This window comes from Etheostoma spectabile, chromosome 2 (genome assembly GCF_008692095.1).
Source record: "Etheostoma spectabile isolate EspeVRDwgs_2016 chromosome 2, UIUC_Espe_1.0, whole genome shotgun sequence".
Taxonomy (NCBI): domain Eukaryota; kingdom Metazoa; phylum Chordata; class Actinopteri; order Perciformes; family Percidae; genus Etheostoma; species Etheostoma spectabile.
This window is the reverse complement of record NC_045734.1, coordinates 22,410,644-22,424,732: the sequence shown is the minus strand read 5'-3', so window position 1 is coordinate 22,424,732 and position 14,089 is coordinate 22,410,644. Positions and strand designations below refer to the sequence as shown.

The window sequence follows — 14,089 nt, the reverse complement described above, 5'->3', positions numbered from 1 at the left end:
GGTTAAGATGTATAGGGACGTCATCCCTGCTCTGAGCTTGTAAAAGTAGTAATAAATAAGTGATCAAAACTGAAAGATGTCCAAGTTAGTTAATGAGCAAGGACTTTTTATGTCTCGTTCATTTGACAAACTGATTTTTACAATCTCCTGAATGTCTAAAAGCATCAATACATTTCAACAACTTAAAAAAGTCTGACTGGTTCATTTGTAGAATCACTCAATAAATGTTTTACAGGAATTATGGTAGACCTTTCGAAGCATTTGTCCAGGGTATGACAGACAGGGACAGGTTGAATATGAATGGGAGCACCAGCACTAGTTGGTCAGCACAGAGTATGAGAACCATTGATACCAAATGGCCCTGCTGCTTTCTTTGTGTTCACACGCATGATTTCAGACACAAGTAAAAAGTCAGTTGAAAAAAATGGTCAGACCAATGTGTCTGGAAATCACACACAAAGTGCATAATAACTTGGGTCCGTGCTTACCCAGTGCATGCATCAAAAGGTCCGAATCACTGAGCATGGCTTCAGAAGACCACAATATGAGTAAAAATGGACAGATTAGTTAATAAAAAAAAAGCAGATCAATAAACATGAGTGAATAACTGACTAACCCATGTTGTATTCCCAACAGATTTCCACAGGAAAGGATTGAGTATCAGTCTCCTTTCAAAGTGGAGCTCTGAGTAATCGATACACACCCTTTCCCAATTGATTTGCCGACCTCACCGGTCATACGTCATGAACTCCCCCGCCTGTGTATTAGCAGATCAGCAGCAGAACAACAGTGATGGAGACAAAATACAAAGAGGGATGCATCTACATTTGTTCAATTAACTATATATATTAAGTTATGAGGGGTCTGGATGATGAGAAAATGTACCTTAAATGTATAGAGCCAGATAAGAAGGTTCATTGACTTGAATAACCAAATTATCTGGTTACATAAAGAAGAAGAATGATACTTTATCATAAACAATGTTAGGAATTAAGGCAATTCAAGTTGAGTTTATTTTTTTGATTAAAAAGTAGCATTGACATACAAAAATAAAACTACATATGAATGTTATAAGAAGAATGTGTTAATGTGCGTGGACACCGTGTCAATCAAGATGAGTAGAAGTACCAGTAGTGTCCATCAGAGTCCATTGTAGAGTGGTCTGCAGTGTGGCTCTAGTTTGTCCTCCAGGACATAGTCAGGTCCACAAACCCAAGGGTCACCCGTCTCCCACTGCCACTTCTGCAGACTCTGCCTCAGGCTCTCCAGCACGGCGCTGTAGTTTGGGTCTGATACCAGGTTCCTCGTTTCCAGTGGGTCCGTCCTGTGTTGGTGAAGCATTTTTTCAAATTTAAACATCATAAACAGATAGAACAAGATTGGGTTGTCTTATACTGAGGTTCTTGTGTTCCCAATAAAAAAAAACAATTGAAGGAAAAATAAAGCTTTAGTGTTTTAAATCCCAGAATGAAGGTCTGAATGATGTTTCTCTTCACCACAAAGAACATGCTCGTGCTCTTTTTTTTTGGTCCCAGTGAAGCAAAGGAAGCCCTATAGTGTTTCATTAAAATGGTTTATTTGAAAATTTAATATATTGACAATATAAATGAAAAATGGATTGACAATATTAGAATTTGTCAGACCATCAACACAGAAGGGGATGCTTTAGCTGCTTTCCTCTTTTTCCTTCTTTTTAGTAAACATAAACTGTACGTTGCAGGTTTTTTGTTCATTGCAGGAGAAACGTACCCATTTCCTCTTATCGAAATTCATATTGGTTTAGTTTTAGAACATTTTCTATCCATTATTCTGTCAGTTTCTGACCATTTACCTATGCCTAATCACACTGAACAGTGGATGGTGCACCTTATATCATTCAGAAGAACTTGTGTCATCCACCAATCAAGGTCAAATAATGTGATCACTCTGCTTTGGACGTCGATCTCTAAGCTCAAATGGGACTGATATTTATCTTCTGCTTGGCTGAAAACATGATGGAGCAACATGATTTGTAACAGACCTGGAGTCGAACAGCTCCCAGCGCCCTCTGTAGTAATACTGCTCCAGGCTTTTGAACCAGTGTGTGGGCTCACTCAGCTTCGTGCGGTTCAGCAGGTCCTGGAAGGTGGGTGACACATACAGGTCCTGGTCGATGGGGAAGGGCATACGATAGTGTAGGTTGTGGAGAAGGTGGTACGCCCCCTGGTGGACGGAGCGGGTTGGGTAGTACATTGTTACCTGAAATCAAAATGACAGTACAGCAGTCAAGGCCCATTGTTTGACTCTTTCTATTAGTGACAGGGACCATGACATCCCATCTGGAAGACAAGAAAACGCAACAGTGCTCACAGACCTCGTGAAGGGACTGGCTGGCGTAGACGGTGTGCCAGCTGCCGGGCTCAGTGACCAGCGCAGGCAGTAAGGAGCGACCGGTGAGGTGAACCAGGGTGGTGGGGCTGCCGGGGAGGCTGTAGGACGGATAGGGAACAGAGAACCATTCCAGAATGGTGGGAGTGATGTCTGCCAAAAAAAGAGAGAGGGAGAAGAAGAGAAAAGACAGTGAGAAAAAAGGCAAACTACAGTAATATCTGAGTTGATACATTTCAATTTAATGTTAGTATTCATGTAATAATAATTATAGAAAATCTAAAATACTTTACTAATAATTAGTACAGTGTTGCTATTAATTCATACTGTAAACATATTTACATGTCACTGTCCATTGAAAACCACATATCTCCAAGTTTGGAGGTTTTGAATGTTTCAGATGAATAAAATCTGCAGGCATTTATATCACAACTGTTATTTCTATTGTTTAATTGATGGTATTTTCATGATTACATTTAATTATTACCCTCTCAGGAGATCATTTTCAGTTTCTTGTTTTATCTGAAATCTGCTGCTAATGCACAATTGTTTAGGCTCCCTCTGGTGGCTGATGTAGCACATCAGATAAACACATTGACTGCACTGCTTGTTCATTTGTGTAAGCCAGTGGTTCCCGACCTGGGAACACACTGAGGGGTCCCAAGATAAATCTGAGTGGTTACAAGATGACTAGAGAATTTTTTTTACTGACCAAAACCTGTGCGGCCTACAAAACCCTGGAAAAAAAAAATCAGAAAAGTCACTCTTTTTGGTAGAACTGCTCACAACTTCTACACTGCAGTGCCCTGCTACGTCCTGCTATGTCCTGCTGTGCCTTGTAATGCCGCACAGCGTCCTGCTATGCCATGAACTACTACAAAGAACTGCTACAAGCTACTAATTTTTTCTATTTTTGTTATTGCCACTCTTCATTCTAACCCCAACCGGCCCGTCAGACACCGCCTACCAAGAGCCTGGGTCTGACCGAGGTTTCTGCCTAAAAGGAAGTTTTTCCTCGCCACTGTCGCACTGTTGCTTGCTCTGGAGGAGACTACTAGAACTGTTGGGTCCTTGTAAATTCTGGAGTGTGGTCTATCTGTATAGTGTCTTGAGATAAGTCTTGTTATGAATTGATACTATAAATAAAATTGAATTGAACTCATGTCTCGCTAAGGCTAGGGATGGGTGATGTAGAGAAAATCAAATGTCACGATATTCTTGACCAAATACCTCGATGTCAATATTGCGACGATGTATGGTTGACTAAATGTTATTTACGCAGATTTTTGATAAATATTCCCCATAAATGATATAATGACTTAGTGGGTAGAGGTAATTAATACATATATACAACAGCTAGAACAGTCTGGTAAGTTCAGAAAATGACTTTACTGTAATGCAACCTTTAAAACCAGGAAAAGACACCAGTTACCATATTATGAAATATCCAAAATCTAAGACAATATCTAGTCTCATATCGCAATATCGATATAATATTGATATATTGCCCAGCCCTAGCTAAGGCCATAATTTCTTTGTTTTATAAGGTACTCCCAGGTTCCCACAAGTTAAAGTTAAGACTTTTTCAGACAATTTTCATAGCTTTTAGAAAGAAATTTAATACCAACTTCATGAACAAACTGGCAAAAGTTTGTATGATATAATGGAAGGATTTTAGGCAATAAAAAGAATGGTTTACCAAGTACTTGAACTTAATACAATATTTAATTGCAGCACTCAATACATGTATGCATGCATGCTTTGTGACAATTGATGAAACAATGAAGGAGGTATTTGACCTTATGAAAGGACAATACAAATGTTAGACCTTTGTGAATGAAATGTAAGACTTTCTAAAGGAATTAAAGGCTTTTACGGTCTTATTTTTAAATATTATGTTTAAAACATTTGAAAGACTTTTAAGATCCCTGCGGGTACCCTGTTTTAAGAAGTCACAAACCAAAAGAGGATGTTAGCAACTGGTGTGAGCACTAAACTGGAACAAAACTCGTTATGGACACTGTGCTCACAGCAAGTGGCTGACTTGACAAGTGACAGACCTTATGGTCTATACTTCATTACATCCATATCTTACCAAGCAGGCTGACGTAGGCCTGGCTGGTCTCTCCCCATCGCTCCCTGTGCTCTGGAGAGGACACCAGCATGGGCTCTGCTGTCCCCGAGCGATACAGGTTGGTTCTGCCGTTCGGGAAGGGGATGCCGTTATCGGAGCTGTAGATGACCAGAGTGTCATTCTCATAACCAGCGTCCCTGAGCTCCTGAAGAACCAAACCGATACCTGCAGAGGAAATCCACACCATCATAGCTTAGCGTTTCACAAAAATAACTTCTCTCTGTCCTCTTTCTTTGGGCCTTTGGGCCTTTTATGGGTAGGGGTTTTAAACCTACCTTGGTCCAGCCTGCTAACCGTGGTGTACTGTGCAGCCAAGTCAGCTCGTGCCGCAGGTGTGTCCGGCACAAAAGGAGGAACCTGAAGTACACGAGATGAGGACAGGTTCATCAAACTTAAGTCTCTGTGTCTTTTAGATATACTGTATTTCATTACAATTATCAATGAGACAAAATCTCAAGAATTTGTAATTTTGTTGTAGAAATGTGACCATGAAGTGAAAAGAAAAATGTACATGTTAATGGTACATCATGAGCAGCCACAAAAAATATGCTTTCAAATGTACTGCTGTAGAAATTATAATGTTATAATACAAGAAATTATAAATATTTTGTTTTTTTAAAGGTGAAAAAAATCGCATGAGACCAGTAATCCAAATTAAACCAGTTTGACAGTTTATAATCCTTGTTTTCCCAATGAGAGTGGGATTTGAAAACATTACATCTGTATGTCACTGACCTTTACTTGTTCTGGTGTGTAATATTCTGGTGTCCAGTCAGGTATTCTACCCATCCCCATTTCACCATTCCCAAACTTCTCACAGAAAGCTCCATATTGGGGCTGCGAGTGTCCACATCGGTGGGTGTCATGGAAGGCAACGTAAAGGAAAAACGGCTTCTCTTCATCTTTCATATTTTCTTTATTCTCGTCTTTCTTTCGCCTACGTTCAAAGGCTTCTTCGTTATGGGTCTGGAAAAACTTTCGTACCAGGAGTTTGATACGGGTGATGTTCCTCCCCACCTGGAGGACAGAGTTGTTCTCTTCTGTGTAGGCAAAATCAAAAGGGTATACAGATCCAGGACCTACATGCTTCTTCCCAATTATACCTGTGGGAGTGAGAAAAGAAAAAAGATAGAGTTGGAGAAACGGTGTGTGTGTGTGTGTGTGTGTTTGTGTGTGTTTGTGTGAGTGACTTAGACGTCTCTGTGTTACTTACCTGTGTGCACGTTGGCTTGGCTGAGGAGCAGCGGCAGACTTTGTACTCCGTCAAACGAGTTGAAGTTGTGAACACCCTGATGAAGCCCGTACATGCCGTTCTGGTGCTGAAACACATCAAAATAATCTAAATACTGTGCCTTCATGCAAAAATGAGAGGCATCAATATATATATATATGTGTGTGTGTGTGCATGCGTGTGTTTTTACTTGTGGCAGGCCGGTGAGGATGGTGGAGCGACTGGGGGAGCAACTGCTGACAGAGGTGAAGGCGTTGTTAAACACCAGGCTACGCTGGGCCAGAGCGCGCAGGTGGGGGGTGTGGACCACAGAGTTGTTATACACCTCCGTCTCAAAACCTGCATCATCAGCTGGAAGAGGGAAAAAGACACATCAGTATTAGCTCTACACTGCATGGGATTTGCTCTTATTCAGCCACAAGAGCACTCATGATGTCACCCACTGATGTTGGACAACACTGTCAGTGTTTCAGTTTATCCTAAAGGTGTTTCATTGGGTTGACCGTAGAGCCATGTGCAGGCAAGTTCTTCCACACCACATATGGTTGAAACAACCATATATGAACCAGGCTTTGTGCTCGGTGGCATGCTCATGTTGAAACAATCTGTTGCTACAAGGTTGAAGGCACACTGTTGTCATTGTAGAGTGTAAGATTTCCCTTAAATGGAATACATAGAAGCATGTGTAGGCTGTGATAGACTTGTCCAAATAATTAGTATGAACAATAGTGTACATCATCAGGTGTTTCTGTTATTTTATCCCCCCCCATCCATATCAGTGAGGGTAGATTATAATAAGGTCCCCTCTCTGTATAATGCAATAGGATTTATTGCAGGACTGTTGTATTAGAGTGTATTAGTTTCAGATAGGTGTACCTGATATTTCAGCACTGTAATTCTTCCAGTTCAAAAGATATTTGAAGTCTCTAAAACTAGAACGACTTATAAATGTAAAAGTTTACTCACCAATTATTAGAAGGACATTTCTTCTCTTTGACTCCCCGATGCAACATGATGCCAAAATGAGAAAAAACTCAAGCAGCATGATCGTGATGAGGATGATAAGTTATTTTGACTGTTTCACGTAGATCTCGCCAACTTAGTCTCAAAATTATTTCTGGTTTAGCTTGTAAACATTTAATATGAGTCAAAACAATTACATTAAATATATAAAACTAATTCAGTCATACCAATGATTACCTAAAGTAGGCCTACATAACGTGACAAGTAGAGCCGTGCGCCTGACGTTTTGGACCATGTTGGACTTGTTTTCATGTCTTCCTCAAACAACTTAAGCCCCGCCCAACTGTGGTCACATGAACATGGTCACGTGAGGATAGAAAACAGGAACTGTCTCGGGCTTCATTAGCGAAATGTCATTTTGGGAAGTGGTTTTAAAAAATAGCAACAACGCATTGACACATCCATGGATAACAGAGAAAGAGCGAAAAATCACAGCTGAACCAGTGAATAAAAAAGATGAAGAGAGAGAGATTTAGTAAGAATTTCTATTATATTCTGTTGTCTTATTTTTCTATTTTATTCTATGATATTGGATTGTTTGCTCTTTTCTATTCTTTTAAAGTTCATATTTGTTTATTAGGATAAGCCACTTGAGATCATCATCTCGTTTTCGAGGGGTTTCCAAAATATAGTACAATCCCTACATAACAACTGTGTAGTGTGTTATTTTTTCTGTTCTATTAAGTTCTGTTGTTTTGTTTTTCAGTTCTATTTAAATCTCTTCTATTTTATCTTCATCTAATGTGTATTGTTCCAGTCACGCCGCTATCAAATTTAAATCATTCATGTTCAATCTGTTCTAGTAAACTATTATAGCCTACATAACATAAACACATTATAGGACACAATGGGAGATATATAAAACATTACACTGTAAAATGAAGCTACTGGTAAACTCAAATAACACAGAGGAATATGTGTGGGATTATTTCTTTGTTTAATGGCTTGTAGATGATTGTGGAGAAAAAAGGTATGCAGCACACTTGCCTGTCATATGACCATCATAAAACCTAACAACCTAAAAGCGTGTTTAGGTAGAGGGACACAGAAAGACACTCTGAATGTCTGACCTGGCAGTTTACAAGCTAGTTTTTTTTTACTATGACACACAGATCACAGAATGCACCAACGACATGGCATCCGCTTTCTTTAATATGCTACATGTTTTTCCAGAAGAACACAGACAAACTGCATGCACACAGAGCACATCTTTGTTGTGTTTCCCTGAATGCTGTGCGCAAAACCAGAGAAACCAAGCAGCACCTCCCAAAAAGCTGCTGAGTGACATTTAAAGCAGAGGAGGAAACTTAAACACTTTTTGTAAGTGGCTTTTATTCTGTAATCAGCCTACTCATGCATTTGAATATGTAAAACGTCACCTTTCCCTTTGTGCACTTGATGCTGTCTTTTCATCCTTTTTGTTGTCGTCATCCTCTCCTCCAGGTTCTCCTTCCTGACCCGTGATCCTTGTGCGATGGACCGGCCTCTGCTGGGTCGATTGTCGGCTTGGGGCTGCTGCTCCTTCAACACCCTCAAAGCCTGGCTTCCCATCCTCTCCTGGCTACCCAGGTACAAGCTGAAGTGGCTTCAGATGGACCTACTCGCAGGCCTCACCGTCGGGTTGACGACTGTACCGCAGGCGCTGGCTTATGCTGAAGTAGCCGGCCTTCCGGTTCAGGTGAATCGTAGCTGGGTTTTCTGTGGATTCAACTTCCATTTAGATTTAACTCTCTCCAGCTAGGCTGTTTTCAATCATCAAGTTGTTAAAATTAACTTGATCCAGTATTTTATATTCTATATTTGACAGGAGACATGAGATTGGGTCTATGAGCTTGAGATGAGATTTTACACTATTTAAAAAAACAAAATAGTACAAAGAAATAGCCACAAACTATAAAAATACTTTCTTAAGCACAAATAAATTACTATCAAACACTCAAAAAATGATTTCTGTGAAGACAGATGCTGTTTTCTCCTCCTCGGCATTTTATTAATTGCAGTAAACAAGGAAGTAGGCTACTTTAGCATTTATTTATGATTCATGACCATTAAGGAGAACATTTCTTTTTGTTTGTCTTTGTTGTTTGATTTTCAAGCAAAAATGCCACACATTTTCTCAAACTTTTGAGAAGATTTTTGTTCCGCAAATTTAATATCTGTGGGTTGTGAACAGATAGTTGGACAAAACAAGTAATCTACAAGAAATATTGAGGGTCATTTTCCCCTATTTTCAGACATTTTATTGACCAAATGAGAAATCAATTCACTAGAATATAATAAAGAGTACAGATCCCTTCTACATACGTTTTAAGACATCTACAATACTCTTACAATTACATTTGTTCCTTCCTATCATTGGAAAAACTCTGACTCTATGAGTACAGTATGAAAATGGGTTTTAAAAGTTTCAAAAGTTTAACTGCTGGACACAAGGCCTCCTACTTCCCTGAAAAGTCCTTTCTCAGTGAGTGTGCACTAAAGATTCACATTTCCACATCACACTTGTTTAATTTGCATATTGAACCTTCCAATGTAGTTATGTCACAAAATTATAAACTCAGATTTACGGTGGGCACAGAGAAACTTTCCACCTTCATCAGACAAATATGAAAAAAGCTTTAGCTATAGTGTTGTTGAGTGGAGAAAGGGACTGTAATGAATCAATCTAAAAGCCTTTCTCTCCTCAGTACGGACTCTACTCTGCTTTCATGGGTGGGTTCATCTACACCCTCCTGGGGACCTCTAAGGACGTGACACTGGGTCCCACTGCCATCATGTCCCTCCTGTGCTTCTCCGTGGTGGGGGGGGAGCCGCACCAAGCCGTGCTGCTCAGCCTCCTCTGTGGAGTCATCCAGGCCCTAATGGCATTACTGAGATTAGGTAAGAGACGGGTCAGGGGACACCAGTTTTGGGGGTATTCTTAATTTAGTTGAAACTTGCGAGCCAAGTGGACAAACATACAAAAAGTGTGACATATTGTTTTCACTTAATAGCAATTATATTTTGGCATATGTAAAATTTAAGTTGAGCTCTGTATCAAAACCTGATTTGAAAACATTACGATGTTAGAAATGAGTTGTTTAGAAAAGAGGGGAGAGAGATACATGTCGGGGAACAGAGGGGTAAGGTTACCTCCCCTTTCTCTGCTTTGCCCGCCCAGAGAATTTGGCTCATCCATGAGAGAGAGACATCATGGCTTTCAAATGAGCAAAAGCTACAGACTCAGAAATGGTACATACTAAGGAAAGCTCACTGTTGGACTGGCTTATGTGGCTGTAATTCTGCACCAAGATATGGTATTAGGGGACCACTAAATTCTATATAAAAACATCCAAGAGCACCATGTCATGGGACCTTTAATCCCTCCCAAATTCTGTGAAGTCTGTAGATTTTCAACCATGCTTCTTTTTTTGGGGGGGGGAGGGGTTCAAGGTCAGTGTCATGACTGTAAATTGTTCATTGCTTTGCTTGTCTTCTGCAGGTTTCCTGCTAGACTTCATCTCTTTCCCTGTAATAAAAGGTTTCACTTGTGCTGCTGCGATAACCATTGGCTTTGGCCAGGTCAAGGTGAGAGTTAAATACATGCACTCACTGGACTCTCAATCAAACACAGCAACATAAACCACACATACAGCACATCCACAAATTTAAGCAAAAGGCTATTTTTCATCCGTTGTCCCTGGACAGATCTTAAAATTGTCTCCCTAAAAAACAACAACAACAAGAAAATTACAGTCAACAATACAAATAAAAAAGTAGTAAAACAGATAAAACTCTTTACAATACGTTAATAAATACAGTGTACAAATATAATACAGACATTAGGGAAAATAAAAATAAAAAAATAAAATAAAAAGATACTACACATAAACACAATTGAGACACAAGTTGCAGCACGGTTGGGTTGAGTGAAAATACATTTTCTTATTAATGCCGACATGTCTGATGTGTTATGAACCAGTTTTTTAGATGTTTTTTGAACACCACCAGTTACCAGCTCCTGTACTCATGAACAGAAATGTCAAAGATACTGTACGTATGTTTGATTTCATTTAGAAACATTATTTTTATTAGTAGTTTTGTCAGGTCCATTAAGTCAAGAACAATGCAGACAATAAAAATGCTTTAAGAAGTTGTATTAAATAAATTACAAATTACATTTGGTAGTATGGCTCTGTTCAGAGGAGTCCCCTGACTCTCTGCCCTTTCATGGTGCTCATGAAGATGGTCGTGTATTTTCTGTTTCTAGAATATACTAGGACTTCAGGGCATTCCCCACGAGTTTGTCCTGGAAGTCTACTACACCTTCTACAAGATCCCAGAAGCCAGGATAGGTGATGTGGTACTGGGGCTGCTTTGTCTCGCTCTGCTGGTCATGTTGTTTTTTATGAAGACGAGTCTGGGCTCTGACGACGCTCCCACCTGCTCCAGAGTCGCCAGGAAACTAGTGTGGACAGTTGCTACCAGTCAGTACGTGTGTGTGTGTGTGTGTGTGTGTGTGTGTGTGTGTGTGTGTGTGTGTGTGTGTGTGTGTGTACGTCCTTCACATAAAATATAATTTAGGATTAAGGCAAATTAATTAGCATTTTTTTAATTTCACTTGCTATGAATTTACGTTATTCCAGGATGCAGATGTCTTTATCTTTCGTGATTGATTGTGTTTAACATTTTACAGTGTGTCTGCACTATGTTTTACTTTTCTAAAACTTTCCTCCAATTTCTTCATGTCTTCTCTTTCTTGGTCAGTGCGTAACGCTCTGGTGGTCATGGCTGCATCCTTGGTGGCATTTTCTTGGAATGCTTACGGCCATCCCGTGTTTACAGTCACTGGGGAAACTTCCCAGGGCCTCCCGCCGATCAGGCCCCCACCCACCTCAGACACCACAGCTAACGGCACCGTCGTCTCCTTTGGACAGATTGTAGAGGTAAGGAGCACAGTGACAAGGCCAGCAACTGGGGGGAGGGCAGTGAATCTTTTTTGTTAAAGTTGCAACTTTAACTTCCCTTCTTTCCAGTTCACCAGAAGAGCAGCTGACTAGCCAGTTGTCCTTTCTGTGTTTTGTGCAGGGCTTTGGAGGAGGGCTTGCGGTAATTCCGTTCATGGGTTTGTTGGAGAGCATTGCAATTGCCAAAGCTTTTGGTAAGTGTTTTTAGCTACACTAGCAGCGTAGAGATGGCAATGTCTGTCTTTCAGTTGGCCCAGACTAAAATATCTCAACAATTATCAAATGGATTTCCATAAGATGTTGTTCAGACACACATGATCATGAGCAATCCTCTAGCTCACCTGGTAGAGTGTACGCACGTGTAGGCAGTGGCCCGGGTTTGAATCCGACCTGCTTCGTGTCATCCCTCTCTCTACTCTATCTAATAAAAAAGCCCCCCAAAAAAACCATAATTAGATAATGAAGGCAGTTAAAGAATGGGTGTCTGATTTTAACTTCCTGTTTGTCCTCAGCCAGTCAGAACGACTACAGAATTGATGCCAACCAGGAGCTGCTGGCAATTGGTGTGACCAATATCATGGGCTCCTTTGTGTCAGCCTATCCTGTCACTGGCAGCTTCGGAAGGTGTGTGTGCGTGCGTGCGTGCGTCCGTGCGTCCGTGAGAACAGAGAGAGAGTGTTTGTGAGTGAGAGTGTGTGTGAGTGAGTGAGACAACACTAGAGAAATGTCAGTTGTTTAATATTTACAGCATAATGTTTTCTGCTCACATCCAGGACGGCAGTAAACTCTCAGACTGGTGTTTGCACTCCAGCTGGAGGAATCATCACCAGTGAGTTCTGACACTTTCCAATTTTATGGTCTATGTTAGGGGTTGGCAACCTTTACGACTCAAAGAGCCATTTGGACCCATATCACACAGTAAAGAAAACACTGTGAGCCACAAAACCCTTTTGAAATTTTAAATGAAATAACATTGCATATAACGTTTTTTTTTTTGCCTTTGTGCTATTGTGATGCCCAGCAATGTGTAGTCACATTACGTGGTTTCATTTTGGATATTTTGAATAGTCAGCATATTTATATTGCTTTATAAGGGCCTCAGTTCTTGCGTTTGGTGTAAATTTATTTTGTAAGCTCTATGCCAAAGTTCACCACAAGGGGGCCACGCCTTCCAGTGAGACGGCATATTGTGGCTTTCTATGTTATAATTCAGGGGTCGGCAGCCTTTTTGAAGTGCCATTTAAAATGTTCTTGTCAGGTGCGAACTCTAGCTCACCCAGTAAGAGCTTGCGCCCCATGTAGGCTGAGTCCTCTGCAGCGGCCCGTTTGAGTCCAACCTGCGGCCTTTTGCTGCGTGTCATCCCCCCCTTCCCCCTCTCTCGCTCTTTCTCACCTTTCCTGTTTATCCACTGTCACAATCTATCTAATAAAGGGAAAAAGCCACAATGAATTATCAACAACAACAAAAAAATTCTTGTTAATCAGTGTGCCACACCAGTATTAAGCCTGCCATTATCTACAGAGCCTGCTCAGGAAGTGTTATTTTTGGTCTTTGCTAAATGTGGATGGGGAAAAAGTCAATCATACTACTGAAAATAACCAATGGCTGTGAAAGCAGTCATATGACATGTAGATAAGAGAGGTCACGTCAACATTTCCAAAAAACTCTTTTGCACACTTGCTAATTTTTCTAGATTTACTTATGATTTGTTTTTCAAATGTATGTATGTGTGTGTAATGAAATGTTATGAGTATTGTCAAGGAAAGATTGTAGGACCCCAGGAAGAATAGCTTTTAGTGAATGCTGAAGCTAATGGGGATCCAAATAAAACAAACAAGTTGCTAGTAAGTTACTCACGGTTGCTGGCCCCTGTTATTATCTATTATGAACACTCTTGTTTCTTAGCTTCCTTTTCCTGCTGTCTCTCTTTCCTCTGTAGACGTGTGTTGTCATGGAGTTCCGAGGTAGAAGTGTTGAAGAGAATGAGACAACACTTATCTTAAACAACATTAATCTTAAACAGATTATGAAACCGCACCTTTGAAGTTAAACCATTAACATGCACATCAACCGGACTTTGTGATCAATGGCTTATTAATCAGCGAAGAGCAGAAGGATTGTTTTCTGTGGTCATGCTCAAAAACATTACAACAGTAGTCTGTTAAAAACCTCAATTCTTTTTTTTGTTTACTTCTTTGGTTCAATGTAACATTACATTGGTAAAATGTGCTTTTTGAGGGGGTTTGTGACTTTAACATTAACCTTTTTCTTGGCAACAAAAACCCAAAGATTTTTGTTATTTACTTTTGAATTTTAAATATGTGTCTGGAACAACAACAAAGAAATATATCTTATTTATATGACTTTCACTTCTCTCTCTCTCTCTC

At 40.2% G+C, this 14,089-nt stretch overlaps 2 protein-coding genes across 3 annotated transcripts in view; one reads left to right on the top strand and one right to left on the bottom strand.

Moving 5' to 3' along the window:
• Positions 1-91: 91 nt before the first annotated feature.
• Positions 92-7,021, bottom strand: sgsh (N-sulfoglucosamine sulfohydrolase (sulfamidase)). Its single transcript, XM_032524877.1, has 9 exons — positions 6,699-7,021; positions 5,923-6,083; positions 5,715-5,820; positions 5,237-5,604; positions 4,777-4,858; positions 4,463-4,666; positions 2,354-2,520; positions 2,021-2,238; positions 92-1,324 (listed from the first exon to the last, which is right to left on the bottom strand). Exons 1-9 carry the CDS (start codon positions 6,775-6,777, stop codon positions 1,141-1,143), a joined length of 1,569 nt encoding a protein of 522 aa, XP_032380768.1. The 5' UTR covers positions 6,778-7,021; the 3' UTR covers positions 92-1,140.
• A 78-nt stretch (positions 7,022-7,099) lies between these two features.
• slc26a11 (solute carrier family 26 member 11) overlaps positions 7,100-14,089 on the top strand; it is a 9,948-nt gene continuing 2,958 nt past the window's right edge. Inside the window, exons 1-10 of one of the 2 annotated variants that reach the window (XM_032524860.1) lie at positions 7,100-7,230; positions 7,868-8,075; positions 8,199-8,433; positions 9,443-9,635; positions 10,237-10,322; positions 11,005-11,221; positions 11,502-11,680; positions 11,823-11,895; positions 12,214-12,325; positions 12,475-12,530. In XM_032524860.1, coding sequence (XP_032380751.1) covers positions 8,230-8,433; positions 9,443-9,635; positions 10,237-10,322; positions 11,005-11,221; positions 11,502-11,680; positions 11,823-11,895; positions 12,214-12,325; positions 12,475-12,530 — 1,120 coding nt within the window. In that variant the 5' untranslated portion in view covers positions 7,100-7,230; positions 7,868-8,075; positions 8,199-8,229. The remainder of the gene's footprint in view (positions 7,231-7,867; positions 8,076-8,198; positions 8,434-9,442; positions 9,636-10,236; positions 10,323-11,004; positions 11,222-11,501; positions 11,681-11,822; positions 11,896-12,213; positions 12,326-12,474; positions 12,531-14,089) is intronic. The other variant, XM_032524866.1, reaches the window with a different exon arrangement.

What these genes read in the sequence shown, in the direction of transcription:
- sgsh (XM_032524877.1), bottom strand. Translation starts at nt 6,777, where the DNA reads ATGCTGCTTGAGTTTTTTCTCATTTTGGCATCATGTTGCATCGGGGAG. An exon ending in AAATGTCCTTCTAATAATTG is followed by an intron (nt 6,084 to 6,698) that starts GTGAGTAAACTT and finishes TCCCTCTTCCAG; the next exon opens with CTGATGATGCAGGTTTTGAG. An exon ending in CCAAGCCAACGTGCACACAG is followed by an intron (nt 5,605 to 5,714) that starts GTAAGTAACACA and finishes TCACTCCCACAG; the next exon opens with GTATAATTGGGAAGAAGCAT.